We start from the raw sequence: 25,092 nt of genomic DNA on the forward strand, positions 1-25,092 counted from the left end.
CGTGCACAAATAAACTAATAAATATAAGATTGCTGTATTTTGAATATCAAAAAAGTTTTTCTCATATAAATAAGGAAACAGTTTTTGTTTGTTGTATATCTAAAATAAGAAAAATCACATATTTCTAAATGGCCGATCTAGCTCAAAATCCTATCAAAATCCTAATTTTGAGATATGGTGATATGGAACTCGTTACAGGTACAGTTACTAGACAAAGTAACTTCAATTTACATTTACATTAGTTAAAGCAAGATTTTGTACTCATATTTTTTAATCAAGTAGTTTCATCATTAGCCAAAAGAATATTACATTTTTTTACGGGAAAAAATGAATTTTTAAGCCAAAAGGACGAATTTTCAATAAAAAGTTACTTTTGAACAAAACAGGTAATTTTCAAGCAAATAGTAGAATTTGTTAGCAAAATATTTGAAGTTTTCACTCTACAAAAAAAAACGAATTCGAAAGAAAATAGTTACACTTTCAACGAGAGATACATTTTCAACTAAAATTAAGTCTTTAACCAAACAAATGAATTTATCCTCACAAACCCTCTGAAATCTAATGATTAAATTCATCGGATCGTTTGAATTGTTTCATAAATCTACCTGAAATCTTTGGAAATCTTTGCGAAATATTGGAAATATTTTATGATATTTGTGAATTTATTTCAATCTTTGTGAAATCCTTCAGAAATCATTGAAATCTTTGTGCACTCTTCGAAATATGTCTGAAATTTGTTCTAATTGAAATCTTTGAAAATATTTGCAAAATATTTAAAATAACTTAAAAATATTTGATAATATTTGTGAAATTATTAAAATTTTTGTGAAACCTTTTTGGGAAATCTTTGTGCAATATTTAAAGTCTATCGGAAATCTTTGTGAAATAATTAAAGTTTTTGTGAAATCTTTTAAATCTATCCGAAATCTTTGCGAAATATATTTGAAATTTTGTTAATCTTAGAGAAATTAATCAAATCTTTGTGACATCTTTTTAAAATCCAAAATCTGTGCTAAATATTTTACATCTTTGTGAAATATTTTTAATCGATCGGAAATTTTAGCGAAACCTTCGAAAATTTTCAAAATCGTTGGGAAATAATTTAAATCTTTAAAATCTACCTAAAATCTTAACTAAATTTTCGAAATCTTTAAAAATCTGCGAAATATTTTCGAAATTTTTGGTAATATTTGGTAAATTTTTGGAAAATCATTAAAATATTAGGCAATATGAATTCCATAGTTGTATTTACTATTTATTGTATATTTATTATTTTTGTAAAATGTTCACATAATATAATATTATTTATACCACGTACAAAATGTGACATTCAATATTATAAGTCTCTGCCCCTGCCCCCACCTAGAAAAAAAGGCTGCGGCGCTTCTGCCTCCATGAGGAAGTAAAATCAATAGTTTTCTCAAAAATATGATCTCTGCTGTATCAACATGTTCTGTCAAGGGAGTGGCTCTATCTACACTACCTTGAAAAAAAAGTTGAACTAACGACATGGTCTTCTGCTCACTCTGTTTTGCGTCGAATCGAGAAAATGTGTTGTTAGTAGTTTCGTTCCGTTTCTTTCATTTGACACCTATGAAATATTGACGTTTCTCCGTAAAATAATCTAAACCATACGGCAACGCACAGGAAAAAATGCAGAAAGTTTCCAAATTTTCGTACATTCTAATTTACGTCAATCAGACCCAAAAATAAGACAGAACTTCTCTGGCAACTGAGTAATACAAAATGATTAGCGGTCTTCAAGTTGCTCTAAAAAATGCTATTGACGTGGTGAGTGACGTGATTTCATTATAGTAGGCAAAAATTGTTCATGTTTTTTTCTATTATGAATAGTTTATGTTATTAAACTTTGTACAGTTCAGAACAACTTTGTATATTATTACATATCCGGATACGCTTCAGCATATGTACTTGCTTAAGTTTCTATGTATGATTTCCATGATCATAACAGGTTTGTTTACTCCGTAGAGATAGTTAATGTTTCACCTTTTGTATTCATCATCATATTACAATTTATAAGCTCATATTTTCTCACTCATCGTTTTCATTATATAATTACTTTGTGCTATGTGCTTTGAATTTTTTATTTTATTTGTGTGTATTCACTTATGTACATTGTCTTTTGCGCCAATAAATTATTTATTTACTGTTTCATCCGTGTTGTTGCTTTAATCCTCATCTCATAATTCGGAAAAAACGCTTTTTTTATTTCCAACTTTTAGGCAACATTTCAAATTATAGTCTATAGAAAAACATTTTGTTCATTTGGACTCTAAATATAAAAATAAAAACAATTATATTTTATACAGGCCTTGGATTCACTTTAGAAATAAAAAATAGCGTTAAACGTATCACAAATTTTTAAAAAGAGTGTCAAAAGATTGCCATAAAAATTTTCTACTATTAAAAATTGTTTTAAAATGTTTTATTTGACTTTCAATTCAACAATTTGATTTTTTTCATTCTTGACTATTTTTTTTAATTGAAAATTAAACGCTTTTTATTAAACTCATCTTTTTTTTATTGAAAATGTATTTTTTTTAAATTACATCTATTTTTGTTAAAAATACATCCCTCTGGTTAAAAATTAATCGATTTCTTAAGAAAATTAACTTTTTTGTTGAAAACTCAACTGTTATGTAGAAATTTCATAATTTAAAAATGTATTCATGATTTTGAAAATTCGCCTTCTATGGTTAATTTCAATAGTTTATTTTTTCTTCTTTCAAATCTTTTTTTGTTGAAATTTCAACAATTATATATTTTTTTATTCAAACCTTTACTTGAAAATTCGTTTTTTTTTGTTTAATTAATTTTTTAAACTGAAAATTTCTGTGTTATAGAAAATTCGTCTTTTAACTTGAAAATGTAACAATTTCATATAAAATTAAACTGTTTTGTACCAAATTAAATTTTTCAAATTAAAAAAAATTCTCCATAAAAATTTAACTACTCCATTTTTATTAAAAACTAACATTTTTTAGTTTAAAAATTCAAATATTCAGATAATTATTTTAATATTAATGCAGTAATATGAAGTAAAAATTAATCAAATAAAATTTGGGCACTGATGTCACATACATTGCTCAATATCTTTAGTTTGAAAATTTATGTAATTGGTTAAAAATTGGTATTTTTTTAGTAAAAAGTAATTGTTTAAACTGTAAATTTAACGATTTTATTATAAATTGAACTGATTGGTTGTAATTAAACTTTTTTGTTAAAAATTTATATTTTTGGTTTGAAAATTGTGTACTATTCGGTGAAAAATTTAACTTTCTTGGTTACAAAATTGATCTTTTTTAGTTTCAAAATTCAAATATATAGTTAAACATTTTTATCAAAGCAAAGATATAAGCTAAAAAGTAATATATAAAAAAAACTTCAAAATTTATGTATTTTGTTGGGAATTAATCTTTTTTGATAGAAAATTGACCTTGTTGTAGTTGATCGAAAATTCATCTTTTTGATTGAAAAATTAACTGTTTTGTAAAAATTTCGTATTTTGAAAATGTTTGAACTTTGTTGTAAAATCGTTTTTTATGGTTAAATATATAAAAAAACTTCAAAATTTATGTATTTTGTTGGGAATTAATCTTTTTTGATAGAAAATTGACCTTGTTGTAGTTGATCGAAAATTCATCTTTTCGATTGAAAAATTAACTGTTTTGTAAAAATTTCGTATTTTGAAAATTTTTGCACTTTGTTGTAAAATCGTCTTTTATGGTTAAATTTAATTGTTTTTTATTAAAATCATTTTTTGTTAAAGTATCAACTATTAAAATTTTCGCTAAACACTCATCTTTTTAGGGTTGAAAATTCAACTCCTCGGTTGAAATTTAAACTGCTTTCTTAAAAGTTCATTTTTTCGTTAAAAATTCAAAATTTTAGTTGAAGATACGTTTTATTTGTTATTAAAAAATGATTTTTCAGACTTAAAATTGAACTATTTTACTGAAAATTCAACCGATTGGTTGTAAATTAAATTTTTTTCTTGAAAATTTATATTCCGTGGTTGAAAATTCAACTGTTTTATAGAAAATTCGCCATTTTTGCTAAAACATTTGGTATACAATTGGACTATTTGGTACAAAATTAAACTGTTTTTTATAAAACTCGTTTTTTATTAAAATATAATTTTAAATAAAAGTTTAACTTGCATTTTTGATTGCATTTTTTTTAGCATAAAAATTCAACTTTTTATGTAGTTAAAATTGGTTTTAATTTAAAAAATATAAACTAAAAAAAAAATCAAATAAAATTTAGACTAAGATAAAATAAATTACTCAAACTATTTGGTTGAAAAAGTATGTAATTTGTTAGAAATTTTTCTTTTTTTTTTTAGGTAGAAAATTCACCTATTTGTCTAAATGTATGTATATGTTGTTGGGGATTCATTTTTTTGGTAGATATATTATGAGTCGAATATTAGATAGATATTAGTCGAAATTTCATCTTTTTGGTTTAAAATTTAAGACAGAATAGAAAAATCCCTCCCCTCCGTCTTACTAAAAAAAAGAAAAACTGCTCACTCACGACCATTTGGTTGAAAATTCATCTCCTTGGTTGAAAATTATTTGTTTTTTTCCTGCAAATGTAAATATTCTAATTGAACCACTTTATTGACATAAATTGACTGTTTGTTTGAATATTCAACTTTTTGTGCAGAAAATTAAATTTATGTTGAAAATTCTTATTTTAGCGTTGAAAGTACAAATGAAATCATTCTTTATTGAAAATTCAACTATGTTTTTGAAAATTCATCTTTTTAGTTCAAAAGTTACCGGTTTCACAGGAAATTTCAACTTTCATGGATAAAAATGTAACTGTTTAGTTGAAAATTAATCTTCTTTGGTTCAGGATTTAACAATTTTGCTGAAAATTCGTCCGTTCTGGTTCAATTCAACTGTTTTTAAATTAAAAATTAAAATATTTTGCTGCTTAAAATATCAGAAATTCATAATTCATCTTATTTTGTTGAAAATTTAACTACTTGGTTGAAAGTTGAACTACTCTCTTAACTCATGAAAAATAGTCAGATTTTGCTAATCGTCTAATATTACCTTGATAGCATTTTGAGCGAATTAGCGAAGAAGTTGAACAATATTTTTTTAAGGAAAAGTAAAGAAATAGTGGCAATAGTGTGGTGAGTCCGAGGCCTGTTTTATATTATCAAACGGATGTAGACTGTTCATGCTATCTTAAAAACTTAAACAATCGGCATACACTGTGTTCCTCGACTGACTACGACACAAAAGAGCTCGCATAAGCCAGTTTTTTCTGAATATACTTCTGGGATGCCCCACGATCATTTTTGGCCTAAAAAGAACAAAATCGCTTGAGCCGTTTTTAGAAACCTTTTTTTTTTAAGAGATTAATTAACCAATTTTAATGAAAATAATTTGAACGTTGAATTGTGTTGGCTCGAACCATTCAGTCTGGCATCCGAAAAAGGGCTGTAGGTGCTGAACATCTTACAAAAACTGAAAACCTTCAATATTTTTAAAAAATGGTGAAAAACGTGGGAAAAAACAGTTTTTTTTTAATTTTCTCATTCCGGTTCATTCTATGGCCCAAACACTCTCACAAGAATTAAAGCGCTTTAGATTTTCTGAAAAATTAAATAAATAGAATGTTCTATCTCTAAAAGTTTGATAGTTATGATGATAAAAAGTTGATTTTAGGCGAATAATTTAAATGAAAGCATATATATATACATAGTTTTAGGGAAATAATTTATTTCCAATCCATATCTGGTAAATACTGCTGAATAATTAATTGAAGAAGACTGGATTTTGAGTAGATCTAAAAAAAACATTGCTCTCACAGAACCAAAATTATGGCCTTTTGAATATGACCCTTTTTTATGAAATTTTGTTCAACATCAATTTTATAAATAAAATTTTTCGTTTTTCATAAGAATTAATTTCCCGAGCATTTTCTTTTTCAGATTTGCTAAAAATTAGGTCCTCCTTAATCTATTTGGTGGAAATGAGTTCTCTTGAAAAACGAGAAATTTTATTGATAAAATTGATGTTAAACAAAATTGTATAAAAAAGGGTCCTATTCAAAAGGCCATAATTTTGGTTCTATACGAGCTAGAGCAATTTTTTATTTTAGAGCTACTCAAAATCAAGTCTTCTTCAATTAATTATTTAGGAGGTTTTACCAGATATGCATAGGAAATAAGTTATTTCCCCAAAACAATGACGCCATTTAAAAAAAAAACTTATTTTTTCCCACGTTTTTCACCATCTTTCAAAAGTATTGAAGGGCTTCAGTTTTTGTAAAATGTTCAGCACCTACAGCCCTTTTTCGGATGCCAGACTGAATGGTTCGAGCAAACACAAATCAACGTTCAAATTATTTTCATTAAAATTGGTTAATTAACCTCTTCAAAAAAAGAGGTTTCTCAAAAACGGCTCAAGCGATTTTGTTCTTTTTAGGCCAAAAATGATCGTGGGGCATCCCAGAAGTATATTCAGAACAAACTGGCATATGGAAGCCCTTTTGGGTTGAAGTCAGTTGAGGCACACCGTGTATGGTGATTGTAGAATATGCAAAAATATTTTATCACCATTTCTGACTACAATTAAAACCCAAAAAGTTAATCTCAAACTTCCTGCAGAGAGCCGTATTTTATTACAGATAGCTCCACCCGCCACGCCGTTCCAAGATTTCACTTATCATTGGAAACAGCTCATGAATTTCTATGCCGATCATTTAACTGACACTAAGGTACCGATAGAAACAACAGGAATTCCTCGCCACTTGGACATACTTCTGCAAATTTTAATAGATGAAGAAAAAGAAAACGATGAGCCTGGACCATGCTTGGAATATTTAATACAGCACAAACTCCTGGATTTATTGGCCACTTTAGCTTGTGCAGAATCTCCCCCAGGAATGAGACTAGTCTGCCTAACTTTCTTTCGAAAATTACTAACCAGATCAAAACATCCTCTGCTGCATCATGCAGCTATATTCTCTCCAATTCAAAGGTTGATAGCCATCTGTGATGGAAACCTAGCTTCGCCAATAGAAAGCGAGGAAGTGCAATTTCTTCTAGCTCTTTGTTTCTTAGTTTGCAAATATCCTCACTGTACGAGCCTTGTTAATGAATCTAGGAATATCCGCAGAGAGTGTAAGACACCACACGGAGATTCAGAAAGAACAGAAATTCAAAGCATCACCTATGTTCCTGTTAGGAAATGCAACAAGTCTAATCCTTTATTCCAGCCACTTAATACTCAAGCAGTCACGCTAGTGAATCCAAATTTATTTACTGCTGCACATAGCCGAAGACGTTCAATTTGTTCGGATCGAATTTCCATTAAAAGCTGTAGCCTTCGAGGAGGTTCACAGGAGTCACTGGAACACAGGCGTGATGTGACAAATGGTTCACAGAATGTCCCAAGTTGTTCGAACACATCAAGTCGATCTAATGGATCCTCTGGAGATGTTGAAAGCGTTTCACAATCTTCAAGTCCACTTTCTCCGAAATTTAGTTTTGATAATGCGTTGACGATTGGGAATAGTTGTGATACTCGAGATAGCGTAAGCTCTGTTAATGTACCTGATGAGATGGAAGCAACGTCCTGTGATACAGCAGTCACTATTTTAAATAGGATTGAAAACTTGAAGATAGATACTGATTATGCAAAGCACGATTCCTGTGAAACAAATAGCATCGAGAGTCCTTTAAGTGATTTAGAAAATCCTGAAAATTCAAAGTGTTTATTGCTTGATTCCCTGAAAAGCTACATCAACAGTGCTGTGAGTATACATTTATAACATTAAAAATTTTAATTATTTTTTTAGGTGATTACAAGGAATCTGTACTATCTGAGGAGATGGTAACAATCGATCAGTGGAGATCTCTTTCACCGACCGTGAAAATGGAAAATCAACACTATCGATAATAACTTTAACTCCTCAAATAACAGAAAATTCTTAGCGTCTTTTCAGGCTAGATGATTAATTTTTTTACTTAAAATATTTTTTCATAAAAAAGTTCTTCTCATTTCGCTTCGCTAGCAATCGAACCCAGGTCTTCTGATTATGGGTCGGGTGCTCTAAAGTCTAACCACTCAGCTACTAAAGGAGTAGTTTAGTGGTTAGAGCACCCCACCGGCATTCGGAAGACCTGGGTTCCATTGTCAGCGGAGCGAAAGCAGATCTTTTTTCAGATAAAATATTTTTATTCTTCAGACGAGTAAGGCCAGTTCTAGTTATAAATTTTGTATCTTAACATGCCTGTTTAAAAATCCCGATATCAAAATTCCTTGACTTTTTCGTGACCAATTTTTCATTTTCCCTGATAGGTATAAATTTTTATTTGAGGTATTAATTAATTAAAAATGAATAAAAAATGTGTCTAAATTTATTTTTAAAACGTTTATTTACAAGAGTCATATAGAATTTTATAAGGGGACGTGCAAAAAATAACGTAAGTCGATTTATTGGGTGGATCTGATTGGTAAAAAAATATCACTGTTTTTTATCGGGAGGTAGGGAGGCATTGGGACATTTTACATAAGTAACTTTTTTCGCCATTTAAGTATTACAAATTAATTGTGCATTTTCAGTGAAAAAATACATTTTTAATCCAATAGTTCATTTTTCCACCAAAGAGATGAATTTCCATCCAAGACGATTAATTTTCTACCAAAAAAGAGGAATTTTTAACAAAATAAATGAAGTTTCATCTAGAAAAGATAACTTTCAAGTTGCGAAAGTATTTTGAACAAGAAAAAACAACTAATTTTTATCAAACTAGTTCAATATTCAACTAAAGAGATAATTCTCCAGAAAAATGAATTGTCAGCAAAAGTTGAATAGTTATTGTATATAAATATTGTAAACAGACACAGATTAATTTTTATACCAAAAAGAAGAATTTTTAACAAAAGAGTACAATTTTTTACCAAGAATGATTTATCAGTCAATAAAGAAAAAAATTCTGATCCAAAATGTTTAATATTTAACCCAAAAAGATTAATTTTCTACAAACCAATTAAGGTTTCAATCCGAAAATATGAATTTATAATACAAAAATATACATTTTCAAGGAAAAATGGAATCATTTTTAATGCCCTAAAAACGAATTTTGTACGAAGCAATAGAATATTTAAAACAAAAATATGATTTTTCAACAACTAAATTGTTAATTTTTCAACTAAAAGAAATGAATTTTTAACTGAAATAATGAATCTTCAAACAAAATAATAAATTTTTAACTTATGTAGTAGAATTTTCACCCAAAAAGGTAAATTTTATTCGCAAAAAAGAAAAATTTTCAACAATATACATGAATTTTCAACTGAAACAAGTTCATTTTCAATCAAACAGTTGAAAGTTTAAGCAAAAAAGATTAAATTTTTACGATAACAGATGAATTAAAATAAAAATCCCAACCAAAAATGATTTTTATCTGTCAATAAAAAAATTCTCATGTAGAATATTGAATTCTTCAGACAAAAAAAAGCATTTTCTATAACACAGTTAAGTTTTCAACCCAAAAATATGAATTTAAAAAAAAAACGTTCGTGTGAAACACAATGGTTGAATTTTAATGTAAAAATAAAACGAATTTTCGAGAAAACAATAAAATTTCACAACATAAAAAAAGAATGGGTTTCAAATAAAAAAAATTAATTTTTAACTAAAAAAGATAAATTTTCAACCAAAAATGGAATTGTTCTTTCAAGCAGTGGAAATTATAAAGCGAAAATATGAGTTATCAGCAACAAAATAGTTCAATTTTCAACTGAAAGAACTTAATTTTTAAGTAAATTAATAAATCTTTAAACAAAATATTAAAGGTTTAACCAAGTATTGGAATTTTCAACCGAAAATAAATAACTCTTGTACAAAAAAAAATTACAACAAATCATGAATTTTCAACTAAAACGGATAAATTTCCAACGAAGGAAATAAGTTTTCACTTGATAAGATCAATTTTCATCTAATAACGTTACGTGTCCGCCAAAAAAGACGAATAATCAACAAAATACACCGATTTTCAACCAAATAATTGAATTTAAAATAAAATAGATAAATTTTTAGCTCAAAATAGAATAGTTAAATTTCCAGCGAACAAAAATTTATTTTCAACCTAATATAATTTATTTTTCACAGAGGAATTAAATTTTCCACTGGTCAGATTAATTGTCAATAAAGACGATTAAATTTCTTTCAAAGAAGCATCTTTAGCCAAACAAAACAGAAATATATGTATATTCATTCTCTAAGTTTATAATATCCTAATAATATTTCATGGGGGCGGGGAGGGAGGGGCAAACAAATCCTATGGTATTTTGCATGGTGCAATGGGGGATTTAAAATTTCAGAAAAAATGACTTACGTAATTAATGGATGACCCCTTAACTTCAACTTCAATTAATACAAAATTCCCTGACTCTTTCAGGTTTTTCCTACACGGAGAAACTCAGTTATAAAATTTGATGGTGTAATATTTATTTTTACAATATTGCAATAGCAAGCCAGGATATAGAGTCACTATTGCAAGAATTACTATTGTGAATATTAAACTCTAAAATTATTATTCCTATTGAAATATAAAATAAATAAATAAATAATTGCACTCATACCAAAAGAAACTTACTATAATCCCAAAGACAGACTGTGAAGTTTACAAAACACAATGGTAAAAAAATTCTGTCTATATATTCATTCTACGCATTTCTATTTTTTCCCATAGAAAATAGGAAAAACTTCTATGGTCGAACGAGCAAAATAAAAAAAAATCGCATTCACTTCACGCGCTATACATTTTATACATTAAACATACAATTAGATATTTATACTTTATTCTAAGCTGAAAGAGAAAAAACCTTGTTAGAAGATATCAGTCCTGGTCGGAATTGAACACGGCTCTCCGGGGCAGCAGAACGGAGATATTTCCCTGTGATAAAACAATTTATGAGGCTTAGGAATTTTATTATCCTCATGAAATTCGGTGCGTGACGTCATTTGGTACTGAATCGTGAAGCACTACATTCAATTGTTTTTTCTTTCATTGCAGCTTCTCATTGAAAATTGTAATTTTTCTTACCTGTTTTGCAACTTATGTTATTTTAAATGCTAGTTATTGCAGCTACGGTTATATCATTTAATTTGTGAATATCACTGTTTGCAACTTCAAACTGCTGTCAAAAATATCAATATTATAATGCCAAATTTTACGATCAATAGTTTCTCCGTGTAATATTCCCTAATTTTACTACTAACTTTCCTATAAACTTAGCACGGACACGAACCGCTTGAGTTGTCGAACGGTCTCGATGCCGGAAAGGCAAGAATTTGTAATCAGAAGCGGCCTTACTAATCTACTTTTCTTCAATTGAACTATTTTTTCAATGAATGGTTTACAAATTTCAGGATAACACAGTGAGAATAAGGGCCTGCGAGGGAATCATGGTTTTAGCATCTTTGGAAGACACGTCCTTTGTTAGTTCAATCGCTCAAAGTAATCTTCCACTAGTTTTATCTAGGCGTCTAGAGAATCTCTTTAATTCAATACCAGCACATGTTTATCCCAACGAAATCGACGATGTCGAAGTAACCTGGGGTTTGGATTCCCCTCTTTTAACAAGTGAAAAAAGATTTCCCGGGTGCAGGAGAGTAGCGGCATTTTTCATGTGGCTAGATTTCTGTGATCAACTGATAAAAGAAGCGCACCCGAAGGTCGCAGAAGCTTTGTCAAAAACGATCAGGATAGAATTCTTTGAAAAAACTGTCACATCGGCTCTTTCGGATCATCATGCCGTACTTGTAACTTCACTAATCACAAAGTGTCTCAAGGAAATTACGTCCACTTTTTTATCTCGTGGTAAATATTTATGGTTATTAACAAAGCTTAATGTAACTTGCAGTAATGGGAAGTAACTGGTTTCCCTTCACTAGTAAATGTTACTAGCTACTTTTTTGGTCACAAAGTTACTTTTGCTAATAAGTAACGAATTACTAATTAGTTACCCCTAACAGTGGATCATGAACCTACAGTAGATAATTGTGTAATTAAAAGCACAAATATATACAAAAGGATTCTCTCCAATTTTAATGTATTAACTCATAGTGTTCTAACTATTCATTTAATTAATTATTCTACAAACATTAGTTTTTAAATTAATAATTATCTACTGTAGGTTCATTATCTATTCTAGAGGGGTCTCCCTTACACGCAGAAAAAAGTCTGCGAAACTTATACGTTTTTCGTTTAAAATAAGGACTTGAATGTATTTATAAAACGGATATTTTCCGTAATATTCGCTGAAATTTTCGATCAAGTTCACATCTTCAAAATGCAAACTTGATTTAGTTGAAAATCTTGTAACTTTGACAGTCACATTTTTCTCTGTGTGCATTTTTGTCAGTAACAGTAACTATAGAAATCGTTTTTTTTAAATTACTTTTGAAATACAGTTCACAATTGTTGGTTTATTAACTCGAGAAGGGACAGATTGAACGATTTTTCTGTTTAAAGTAAACAAAAAATTAATTCATAATAAATTTAAAAAATACCCAATAAAATGAATAAAATCCGAGCATAAAAATTCAATTGAATTGAAAATAGTTTAATAAATCCAAAATATTCCCCAGATTTGAGTAAAACTGTAGTAAATTTAGAAGAATTCAAGGGGATTCAAAATAATTTCATTATATGTCTAATTGAAGGTGATTTAAAAGACTTCAGGGCGAATTAAAAAATTAACACATTTATTTTAATCTATTTAATCCTATTTAATCTATTTAATTCGGGATAAATGAATAAGAATTCAGGATGAATTCCAATTCATATGAAATGAGTTGAAAACGTCCGAAACATTCTACTAATTTCAGTAAAATAGGAGTGAATCGTTCTAGAATTTTATCAATACAGAAGAATGCAAGGAAATTAAAGAGACTTGGAACAAATTCGAGAGAATTTGAAGGAATATACGATTGACATTTTTTACAAAGAAATGCCCACCAAATTGAATAAAATGTAAGTGAACAGAATTCTGGGCGAATTAAACAGAACTTAAGGGAATTGAATGTATTGAAAAAAATCAATATATTGAAAAATTAATTGCATTGTGTAGAATTGAGTAAAATACAAAAATTAGGTTAGATTACAAAAAATCAAGAGCATTAAAAATGTTTTTAAAGAATTCAGTATATGTTAATGAGAATTCAGGTAGAATTCACAATACATTCAAATGAATTATAAGAAATTGAATAATTTCAAATATTCCATTGATTTCAGTAAAATTAAAGTTCTATTAGGAGAATTTGAGCAAATTCACACGAAATCCAAATAAATCGAAAATGATTGAAGTGAACAGAACAAAAGTGATTAGATTCAATGCGTTGAAGGGACTAGGTAGTTCACAGTTATTAAGTATATTACAACTTGAAATTCCTAAAATTATTAGAGTGAAACACTTTCATAGCGCCGATTTTGGGGCTGACGGTGGGTGGGAACTAACTCATTATAGCCCGCACCGCTTTTTTCTGTTTACATCTGAGTGCTCATCTGAGTGACAATGTCAGACCCCGCGCAGTTCCTGTTAAACCTACCTGCGGCGCGGCATTGATTCACGGAAGGGCTATAGAAGGGAGAGCTATTAAAGGGTTTCACTGTATTTGTGTTCTAAAATTTAAAAAAAAAACATATTTTTGTAAATTTCGTTTAAAACGTGAAAATTTATGATAAATTATAAGAAATACTTTGCGATCTCATGAAAATCGCGAATTAATGGTATTTTATGGATACCATGTAATAAATCGGGAGAGTGTATATGTTCATTTCAGTTGCTTTCTTATATCTTAAACAATTTATTTTCGTTTAAAACCAATTTTTTAACAGAAAAAGCTAGAAAACCGTACTTTTTTGCCAGTTTTTTTTCATAAAATTTGAAAAGTTTAGCCTAAATCTTACTTATCTCAAGTTACTTTTTGTTGTTCGAATAATTTGTATTTGTTTAAATGATTTATTATCGTGCAATATCACAAATTAATGTTATTTTCTTATTGCTATGGCCTAATTAATAAATCTGAACACCTATTTCTGAACATTTAAAAATAAATAAGAGCAATCAAAAATAACAAATACAAAGAAACTCTTCTATAGCGCTGATTTGGGGGCTGACGGTGGGTGGGAACACACTCATTATAGCCCACTCCACTTTTGTTTGTTCACACCTAAGTGCTCGCCTGAGTGACAATAGCAAACCCCGCGCAGCTTCTGTTACACCTACCTGCGGCGCGGCGTCAATTCTCGGAAGGGCTATTGAAGGGAGGGCTATTGAAGTGCTTCACTGTATGTTCAGAAATAGGTGCTTACATTTATTGCTTAAGCCATAGTATTAAAAAAATACCATTAGTTTGCGGTAATATAAGTTCGAATTTCCGTAAATAATAAAAATTGTTTCAACAATTAGCAGTACCTTAAAAAATCTAAGAACTAGGAGAAAGTAATGGAACTTGTTGCTCTACCTTTTTGCTGTCAAAAGTTGCGTTAGAACAATTGCAAGTTGATTTAACAAGAAATAATTAACTAAAATGTAAAAAATTACTCTTCATATTCATGAATTAGGCCAAAGCATTAGGAAAATTCTAATCATTCTCAATGTTATAATAGGGTGGGGGGGGGGGGGGGGAAGCCCCCCAGAGGCGTCCAGAGGCAGAGCCCCGGTTGGGGGGTCCGGGGGGCGAAGTCCCCCTATCTAATAAACGATCATTTCAATTGAATTATTTCGTCATTTTTTTCACTTTTATGCCAAAATGTAGCAGAATGCGCTTCAATTTTAAAATACCCAACACTTTTTACCAAGATAATTTTAATTTAATTGAGATAAAATACTCTAGAGAACAATGCTCTCTTCAAATGCTTTGAAAGCGGACCCCCCCCCCCCCCCCCCCCCCTTTACAGGCGTTGAATTGCTTGGTTTTGCTCCTCCCAGCTCCCTAACGAAGATAAAACGAGCGTTTTCACTCCGTTTGCAAACAAAAAAAATGTATAAAAAAAACAGATGGAAAAAAATGTTTGAAAATAAATGGAGTAGTTTTCGGGCCACCAATAGAGGGGCTCAGGGGGGTTGAAGTAAAAAATTTACAATGGGTTCGTATTCCTTGAAGAGTTTTCACCATATCATGAAAGCAATGCCTGTATTCTATCAATCATTTTCACGTTTTGAACAGAATTTATAAAAATGTGTTTTTTCCCATGCCATTAATACTTCAGGGGCCTCTTAATAATAAAAAATAAAGTATTCACTTTTTTAGGAAGCTAACAAAATGAGGGGTACCGCAAAAGATTTAATCTTTTGTTTTTTTTTTTTTGGAACACCTTGATATACATACATATTTTTTCTAAAAAATGAAAAAGTAACTAAAAACGTAATGACCGTTACTTTTTCTGCAAAAAAAAAGTGAAGAAAAAGTTACATTTTGAAACGGCACTTATAACTAGTTCCTGTTAAAATATAACTTACCGTCACTGGCAACTTGACATCCTAATGTTTTGATTCTTGTTTCACAGAGCTGAGCTTTTGGATTGTGGGTCAACACAGAAATCCAGATATTCCTGATGTGTGGTCTTGGCCAGTTCTGCACAGATTGATAGATAATTGTTGTACTGACAGCGATGACTTGACTGTCGAGACTTTGAAATTATTTGAAGAGATGATTGAGAAAAGAGACGAACACACATTGCATTGTCTCGTTTTAACGTACTTAACAAATAGAGGGTATTATGATAATAGTGCTGCTGACAGTGCAATTGCTTCCTGGAGTGATGAAGAAGACGAGAGAGAAAAAGAAAAGAAAAGTTCTCTGGATTTGTCGAGTGGACAAAATCACAGCCGAACTCTGGCACCAAGCAATATTCACAGGATTATTAATTGGTAGACTATGTTTTGTTTACAAGGTGTCATTCAAAAACTGCGTCATGCAATTTTAAAAACTTTTTCCATCCCTACCCTTCTTCGTCACAGATCACCACGTAAAGCTTGAAGCCCTGAGGGTAAAGTTGCAAACAAAAAAATTCCACATACTTTCCCTCAATTAATCCCTCAATTAATCTTCATTTCGCCCTTACTTCCTCTCCCCACACTTCATTCTCTCCTGCCCCTCGCATCTCGAATTTCTTCCTCATCACTTCCCCCTCTCCTCACTTTCCGAGCTAATACTCCCCTTGCTCTACTTTCCTTAACCAGCCACACTTTCTCACCCCTGCTTACCCACCCTTTCTCCTCACTCTCCCAACTTTCCCGCTCCTCACTTCTTCTACTTCGATTCCCCTCATTTGCCCTACTTCTCCTATACTCGTTTTTCCTCACTTATCCTACTTCCCCTCTCTCACTTCCCCTGCTTCCTCTCCCTCGCTTCCTTTACCTCCCACGCTCCGAGGAGGGAATACATTAGTTTTAATCAAATGAATGTAAAGGTACCATATTGAATACCATATAAAACGCGTAAGATTTCAAGTTGAAATATATTGCATTATCAACAAAAAAGGTGGGTCTTCAAGGTCATATTTCGAATGATTTAGAAAATAGTTGACTTTTAAACCCGAAAATATGAACTTTCAACCAAGAAATATGATTTTCCAATTTAATAGTTGAATTTTCAACGAAGAAAAAACTTAAGTGGAATTTTCAACTACTATAAGGATGAATCTTTAACAACAACAACAAAAAACTAATTCGAAACAAACCAGGAAAAAAAAAATTGGCCAGAGAAATTAATTAATAATTTTAGACTGACAGAATTAACATGTAAATGATCAAGTAGTTGAATCTTCAATTCAAAAATATTAATGCACAAAAAAAATATAATAGTTGATATTTCAACCAACAAAATTTATAGTTTTTAATCGAAAATGCTAAACTGAACACAAAAAGATAAAAATTCTAACAAAAGAGATGAATTTTCTTACAAGAAAGAAAAATTTAAACCAAATTGTTGAATTATCAAGCCAAAAAGGCGAGTTCTCTTCATAAGATCGAACTTCCTATTCAAAATATTACTAGATTTCAACCAAAATGTTTATTTTCAACAAAATAGTTTGAATTCCCTACTCAAAAAATAGACTTTTCCACAAAAAATGATGAATTATCAATGAAAAAAATAACAGCAGAATTGTCAACTGTAAACGATCAATTTTCAATTAAACATGAAATAGTGAAATTTTAATATAAACAAAACGAATTTTCAACAAAAAAAAATTTAACCAAATAGTTCAATCTTAAATAAAGAAAATGAGCTTTTAACAAAGTAGTTACAATTTTAACCAAGTAGTTGAATTGTCAACGAGTCAACATTAATTTTCTATGAAAACTTTATTAGTTGACTTTTCAACTAAAAATGATCCATTTTCAGCAAAAATAGATTACTTAAATTTTCAGGTAAAAAAATGATTTTATACAAAAAAACGCAGTTTAAACAAAATAGTTTAATATTAAACCAATACAATGAATTTTTAACAAATCAAATCAATCAAAAATTTAATCTTTGAATTTTTAAGTAAAAACTATAAATTTGAAGTCAAAAATAGTATACTTAAATTTTCTAATCAGAAAATTGATTGTCATCTCCAAAAACCAATTTTCAACAAAATACTTAGATCTTCAACCAAATATTAGATTTTTCAACCAACAAAGATTATTTTTGAACCTAAAATATAATATTAGACTTTTCAATTAAAAAGAATTGACTTTCAAAGAAAAAAAGGTGGCTTTTCTTATTGGGTTCTATTATTTCAGTTCGCATTTCGGCAAAAAAAAACGAGAAAAAGGGAAAGTTTCTTGAAAATGGGGGGAAAAAGATAGATTCCTTTTAAAAAAAGGGGAATAGAGTGTGAACTCTGTATATAGATGTTTGTAAGATAACAACTCTAATTTCCACTTCTTCAAGCATTTGAAAAAATAGTTATTCATATTTCACAGTGTTCAAGAATGAGATTGAAATCAAATTTTCGGGTGCAGTAAATGTTATTATTTCTATCGTTTCTTGTACATATTTAAAAAAAATTTATATCAAATTAAAAATAATCGTTAGAACGATTTTTTTTCATAAATTAGTGAAATTATGATTTTTTAACGTTTATTAATCCGTATATTTACTCTTCTGACAAAATATACTAACAACTTAACAATTTTTTTAATGAGTATGCACTATAAACAATATGTTATTTGATTTGTGAAAATTATTTTGTATATTTTTTATATTTTAAGGTTTAGCATAGATACAAAAATTTAATTTTCACAAAGTTATTTATTGAACAACCTTAAAGTTACATATGCACATAAATATTAAATCAAATAAAATTACTGCAATATCAAATTACTGTCAGTATTGTTTTTATAAGTGATGGCTTTTGAACTTGCAAATACTTTTCAATAATCGTTGACCAAATTGAGGATTACTAGCTTTAACTTTAAATTTTTGCTCGTTCCATTACAGGATGGTTCAAACTTAATGTTACTTCATTGAATAACGACATAATTTAGTATACACAGTGTTTATAGTGCATTTGTCTTTTACTTATTGATTTTATTTTATTAAATTATTATAATTTTAGATGTTTATTATTATCAGATTATTAAATGTAAGCAAAAACAGTAAATATACGGAGTAATAAACGTTAAAAAAATAATAACTTCACAAATTTATTTTTAAAAATCGTTTTTTTTAATTTATAAAAAAGTGCTTTAACGATTATTTTTAATTTGATATAAATTTTGTTCAAATATGTCCGAGAACGATAGAAACAATAAAATTTACAGTACCAAGAAATTTGATTTAAATCTCAATCTTGAACACCGTGATTTATATATACGGTGTGTAATATCACATTAGGGTGATTTATTTGATAACGCAAACAATTATTTTCGAATCTAAACACGCACACTAGTCCAAGTTATAACTTTATATCAAAAAATTTTCAAAAAGAAAAAAAATAGAAATCGGATCATTTAGAGATCCTCTACTTGAGTTTTGTATTTTCTATTATTTTTATTTTTTATTTTCTCAATGTCTCTGTTCAATGTTCAGTGTTCTCTCAGGGTGGCTAAAAAAAATGAAGTTTCATTGATTTGTGGAGTCACCAACCAAAAAGCTGCCATTTGGTGAAAAAACTGTGCATTTAAAAAAAAGTTGAACTAGATGATCTTGGATCCTACGGGGGTTAAACCAACCCCAACCGTAAAAATTTCGTTGTTTCTCAGAGATTTAAGAAAAAAATTTATATTTTTGCCTAAATATCGCAAAAACTGGTGGGAAAATATAATAAAATGAAACAGTATAGAAAAGTTGAAAAACCTTCGCTAGAAATTAAAAAAACACCCTCTTTAAAAAAAATGAATTTTCGAACTTCCTTCTGTTTCTATCGCAAATATTTCGTGGATTTGGTCGTGATTATTTTGCTACAAATCCACGAAATATTTTCAATAAAAACTGCATGAAGTTCAAATATTAATTTTCGTTAAAAAAAGGGGGTGATTTCGTAATTTCTCTGGAACGGTTTTCAACTTTTCAATACTTTTATTTTATTACCTTTTCTGACCACTTCATACGATATTGAGGCAAAAATCAAATTTTGTTTGAAAAAACTCACAGTCGTTTTTTCACCAAATGAAGCTTTTTGAGGGGTGACCCCACAAATCAAATAGTAATTTTACCTTACTTGTTTCACGTTTTTTTCTATGAGAATAATTAGACACACGATGTGTCAATTATAACATACAATAAGTAAATCAAAAAAAGTTACTTTTCATAGAAAAATGTGTATAAAAATATAATGCACGCATTCTCAAGGCATTGAGTAAATAAAAACTAAATAAATAAAGGGTTTACAATGTTGTTGACGAAAAGTTTGCGTGTTCAGTTTCAAAAACATTTTTTTCTTATTCAGCCTAATATAATATTCTGCGTTAACCCCTCGACCTACGTAAAAAATTGCCACAAAAAAATTATACCCCCCCCCCCCTTCTCATGAAAATATAACGTGGTTTTTCAACGGCCCCTGAAATGTACACGGCTAAAGGTTCTTAAAAAATATTAAAGAAATTAATTGTGTTTATTTTTTGCAGCTTCCTGTCGTTGGTGCCACGACAGCTTCAAACGGACACCGACGTGAATCGTTATGAAAGATACATGGTGGATTGGGAAAAACAATATTCAATAGTATTTTCAGATTGTGCTCTGCTTGCCTGGCCTTTGGAGGCTGTAACAGTAGACGATTCTGCTAGTTCAGATTCTAGACCAGAAGCTGATCACTGTTCTGCTAGATTTTACATGGGGCCTTTTCTCTCAATGCTTTTTGAAAAAGTCAGCAACATTCCAAATCAGAAGTACGATATTAATTTGCAGCTCACAGTTGTGATCTCCAAATTAGCTCTTCTGCCTCATCCCTATCTACATGAATTTCTTTTAAACCCCCTGCTACCACTAACGCCTGGAATAAAAAGTTTATTTATTTGCTTGCAAAGAGTCGTGAAGCATTTGATCGGCGAAATGCAGAAGATTCATAATTATAAACATATTCTCAAGGAAACAAGGCTCCGATTGCTGGAAGATTTGTTCGTAGACCCGTAAGTATTATATATTTTGGTATCAAAATTATATCAGTCCTTAGGCTCATTTGATAAATTCCGAGATAAATTCAAAATAGTGCCCATAACAGTGTTTGACACGTTACCGCTCAAAAGTAACATATAACGTTACATTTACTTCCTTAAAATTGACAACACGGTACCGCTACCAAAAAAAGTAACGCGTTAACGTGGAGTTACTTTTTTTATAAAAGTTTCAATACCTAATTTTAAAATCGCTAAAGCTTTAGATAGTTTTAAAATTTTTTTGTTTGAAAGTGTTTTGAAACTTAAAAGTTATATTTTCAATTATGTAATTCAATCAAGAATTTTAGAGTCATAATCTGTAAACTGTTTTTTTTTTCACTGTTATTCATTCTAAATCACAAAATTTGAATAGAATTTCTTTTACTTGTAATAAAACTAGTTTTTAAACAAATCCATCACTCAAACGAAATAATGCAGAAGAATAATTCTACACTTAAAGTCGCAGAATCTCTCAGCAACGAAGTATGTTGTTTTTTAGAGGAAATTAGGCGACACGTAACTTTTCGGTTTGAGAAACAACAAATTTTCACAAATTTAAGAATATTTAAATCTTAACATATGGATTAGCTGATTTTTCTACGATATTACACAAATAAAAATGTGGGGTTTTGCAGAAATTCTTCTGTATTTTTTTCTTCGAATTTGAAAATGTGAGAACAAGCGGTCTAAACTATTTTTTAAGCATACAGCTTTTTTTTCTAAAAATATAATTTACGATTTTTTCTCGTAAACGATGCAAGATATCACAAAAAAACAAGAAACATTTTCTTTATAACTTTTTTAGAAAATTTTTTAATTTTTTGTCAAAATTTTTTTGCATAAATCGAATGAGAAAACATAAGTGTAGCTTTTTTGTGAAAATCTACTTTTTAAACTTTGAAAAAACGTCACTTTTTTGTTAGTTTTAAACGTTTTTAAAATTTTTGGGCGAAGTGCGAAAGAGGACGATAAAACTCAGAAGAATCCGAAAATAAAATTTAAAAAGCTAAATTAGGTCAAAACTATAGAATTGTAGAGCCAAAATTGGTGATTTTTGAAAAATAGTGTTAAATTGAAATAATATTTCATAATAACATTTTCTATGAAATTATGGCTACAATCTGTAACTTCGTGAGAATTTTTCGTTTTCAAATCGAAAATATAAGTGTCTGCTAATTTCCTCTAAAAAAAAGTGTAGAACCTGTCTGATTTTTTAAATTTGATCTATGAAGGAAAAACTGCAGAGATTTTTTTGTACACTTTCTCATTGCGAATAAGCTGCAAAAAAACTATTCAAAAATTTCTTGTTCAAATGATCAATATACGAAGATTTTAGATTTTAGGTTTGGAAAATGCGTTCTCATGCATAACTGTAACAAATTTTTCGAGAAAATTACCGAAAATGTTCGGGACGCAATAAACCCGAAAATTCGGACATTTTCCCATAAAAAAGTTCACGAAAATTCTACATTGATTTTGGTAAACTTTTCATAGTTTTGGGAATTTTCCCCAAAATATCTTCAGGAAAATTCCACATCGATTTCGGTAATTTTTCCAAGGTTATGGGAATTTTCCCTACAAAATTTTCGGTAAAATTCCCTGATTATTTCGGTAGATTTTTTATATATTTTGGGAATTTCCCCCAAAATAACTTTAGGAAAATTCCACATTGATTTCGGTTATATTTCCAGAGTTTAGGGAATTTTCCCCAAAATATCTTCGGGAAAATTCCACACCGATTTCGTTAATTTTTCCAAAGTTATGGGAATTTTCCCTACAAAATTTTCGGTAAAATTCCCTGATTATTTCGGTAAATTTTTTATATATTTCGGGAGTTTTCCCCAAAAAATAGTAGGAAAATAGTTTTATGCAATCTTTAAAATATTAAATAGAGAGGTTAATTATTTTTGTAATCTGGTATACAATATATACAACATACAATCGCACGAAATCCTTTATAATTACTTGTAATGTGAATCATGAAAAAATTTAACAATTTAAACTTTAAAATTTTCATAATGAACTAATTCTGACATTTTATCTTATTTCAAATCAGTTTAAAATTTTCAAATATTATTTAAGAACTTTTTTAATTAAAAAATACCTAACTAAAAATAATTGTACGTATTATTTCTGAAAAATATGATTTCCATAAAAACGGGACGAATGTAATTTTAAAGGACATTTCAAGGAATGGAATGAGCTTTTTAAACTAAAATTGAATGAAAATTAAGATTGTTTACTAAATTATGACATCAACTATTTTTGGATTATTAATTCTTGTTCTATTCACTTCTATTTAGTTTGTTTAATTAACTTCTAAAATTTCGGTAATTTTTTTAATTTCTTCTAGAAAGTTTTCTGGAACACTTTTTGAATCCACTGCAATTTGCTGAAATCCTACGTAATGATTTGAAAGCCCTTTCAAATGTTGATCCTGTTAAATTCCCTGAAATCTTTAAAATCCCTTGAATAGCCTTGAAATCTATATAAAATCCCTTAAATCCTGTTAATCCCTGACAAAATCAAATAAAACGCCATGAAGCATCTTAAAATCTATAATATCTTTCAAAATTCCTTAATTTAAAGATTTCAAAATCCTCTGAAATCCCGTCAATTCCCACAAAATTAGATGAAGCCCTTCGAAATTCTTTGAATTTTCGAAATCCGTTCAAATTCACTGAAATTTATTGAAAACCCTTGAACTTTGCCAAAATTCTTTATTATCTTATGTAATTTTTTTTAATTCAATATTTTTAATCTTCATAAATCTTACGAAGTAATTTAAAAATTTGAATTCTCATTCAATTTTCTATAATATGAAGAAATTCTTTAAAATCTCATTAAATTCTTCGGAATGCAGTATATTCTCTCAAATTCTTTGTAATAGTTGAAATCCTTTGAATTGTGTAAAATATCTAAAATCTTTTAAAATCCAGTAAAGTATCTTGAAATTTTAATTTTCTTTTAAAATGCCTTTAAAAATTTGAAAATCTTTGAACTCTTCTGGGACCCCATAAAATTTGTAAAAATCCCTTAAAATCTCTAGTAGTCGCTTAAAGTTTAATTCCATCTCATTTATTACCTAAAGTTCTCTAGAAAACCTTTGAACTACCGTAAAATCACTTGAAATGCTTTAATATTTTTGATACCCTTTTAAAATCCTTTGAAATTTTATTCATTTTTGAAATATTTTATTTCCTTTGAAATCCATTGAAATTTTTTAAACATTTAAAGTCTCTGGAGACCCTATAAAATCGCTTCGGAGTTGTAGAATCCCTAAAAATACCTCGAAATACTTTAAAATCACATCAATGATCTTGAAATATGCTATATCTCTTAAAATTTCTTCAAAAATTTTAAAAACTATGAAATTCTCTGAGATTAGACGAAACAGATGAAATATGTTGAAATCATTGAAATCTCTCGAAAAATTTCGATTTTTGAGATGGCGAATTATTTCATTTTAGTCTATCTAGTGAAATTTGAAAATATTTTTAAAGGAAAAGTGAAAAATATGTGAATTACCGAGCAATATTATAAAATATAAGCATTAGTATAATTTTTTCTAAATAATAACAAAATAAAAAATTTTATCTATCTGTTACAGGACACAGGAGAACATTTTATATGAAAGTGTGATAATTACTGAAGAATTCTGTAAAGAACTCGCAGCAATATCATATGTTAAATACCATCATTCCATGTAAATCAAGTGTTTAATTAAGAAAATGTAAAGTATAATCCAAAGAATGTTCTTACAAGAACTTGTAAGTATTTTGCAATTTTAGAAATGGGCTTAGAAATGTACATTTCATTCTGTGACCTCTGTAAAATATACGCAATTGAATATTTTTCGGTAGGGTTATCATAAATGTTTATGATACTGGAAGATACAGTGATTTTTGTGCACAAGTAATTTCGCTATCATTATTCGAATAAACAAATTTTGAAAAAAGACACGGATTCCATAATAGACGCCTACTGTCTAGCTTCCATAAGTTCTAAAACCCCGATTATTTATAAAAATTGAGCATTTATTCTTACCTAAAAAGGAAGGCTGAAAATTACACTATTTCCACCTAACAAAATATCATTTCAAATTTTAGTTTATACATATACAGGGATGCCACATAGTCACGTTAAAAAAATGAAAAGATCAGATGCTATGCAGTGTTAAAACTCAAATTATTCTCAATTATGTTTTTTTGTTCTCTAGTTCCCATTTTAAAGAATTAAACTAAATCTAAAAGGTTATACATTTGATCTGCGAAAAATGATCTAAAAATCAAGGTGGCCGAGTGGCCGAAAAACGGGAAATTTCCCGATAATTTTCTGAACGCGGGAAATGACAGTAGATTTATTATTTGGCTATAAATATTAAATATTATTATTAATATTAAATATAAATATTCAAACCCAAAGAATTTGGAACTAAATTGTT

At 29.0% G+C, this 25,092-nt stretch overlaps 1 protein-coding gene across 1 annotated transcript; it reads left to right on the top strand.

The window, feature by feature from the left end:
- Positions 1-1,335: 1,335 nt before the first annotated feature.
- On the top strand, positions 1,336-24,606 carry LOC117167841 (protein FAM160B1-like). The gene is made up of 6 exons (XM_033353045.1): positions 1,336-1,791; positions 6,670-7,797; positions 11,425-11,875; positions 15,569-15,932; positions 20,121-20,621; positions 24,259-24,606. Exons 1-6 carry the CDS (start codon positions 1,747-1,749, stop codon positions 24,356-24,358), a joined length of 2,589 nt encoding a protein of 862 aa, XP_033208936.1. The 5' UTR covers positions 1,336-1,746; the 3' UTR covers positions 24,359-24,606.
- The last annotated feature ends 486 nt before the right edge of the window (positions 24,607-25,092 follow it).

This window comes from Belonocnema kinseyi, chromosome 2, assembly GCF_010883055.1.
Source record: "Belonocnema kinseyi isolate 2016_QV_RU_SX_M_011 chromosome 2, B_treatae_v1, whole genome shotgun sequence".
Classification (NCBI taxonomy): domain Eukaryota; kingdom Metazoa; phylum Arthropoda; class Insecta; order Hymenoptera; family Cynipidae; genus Belonocnema; species Belonocnema kinseyi.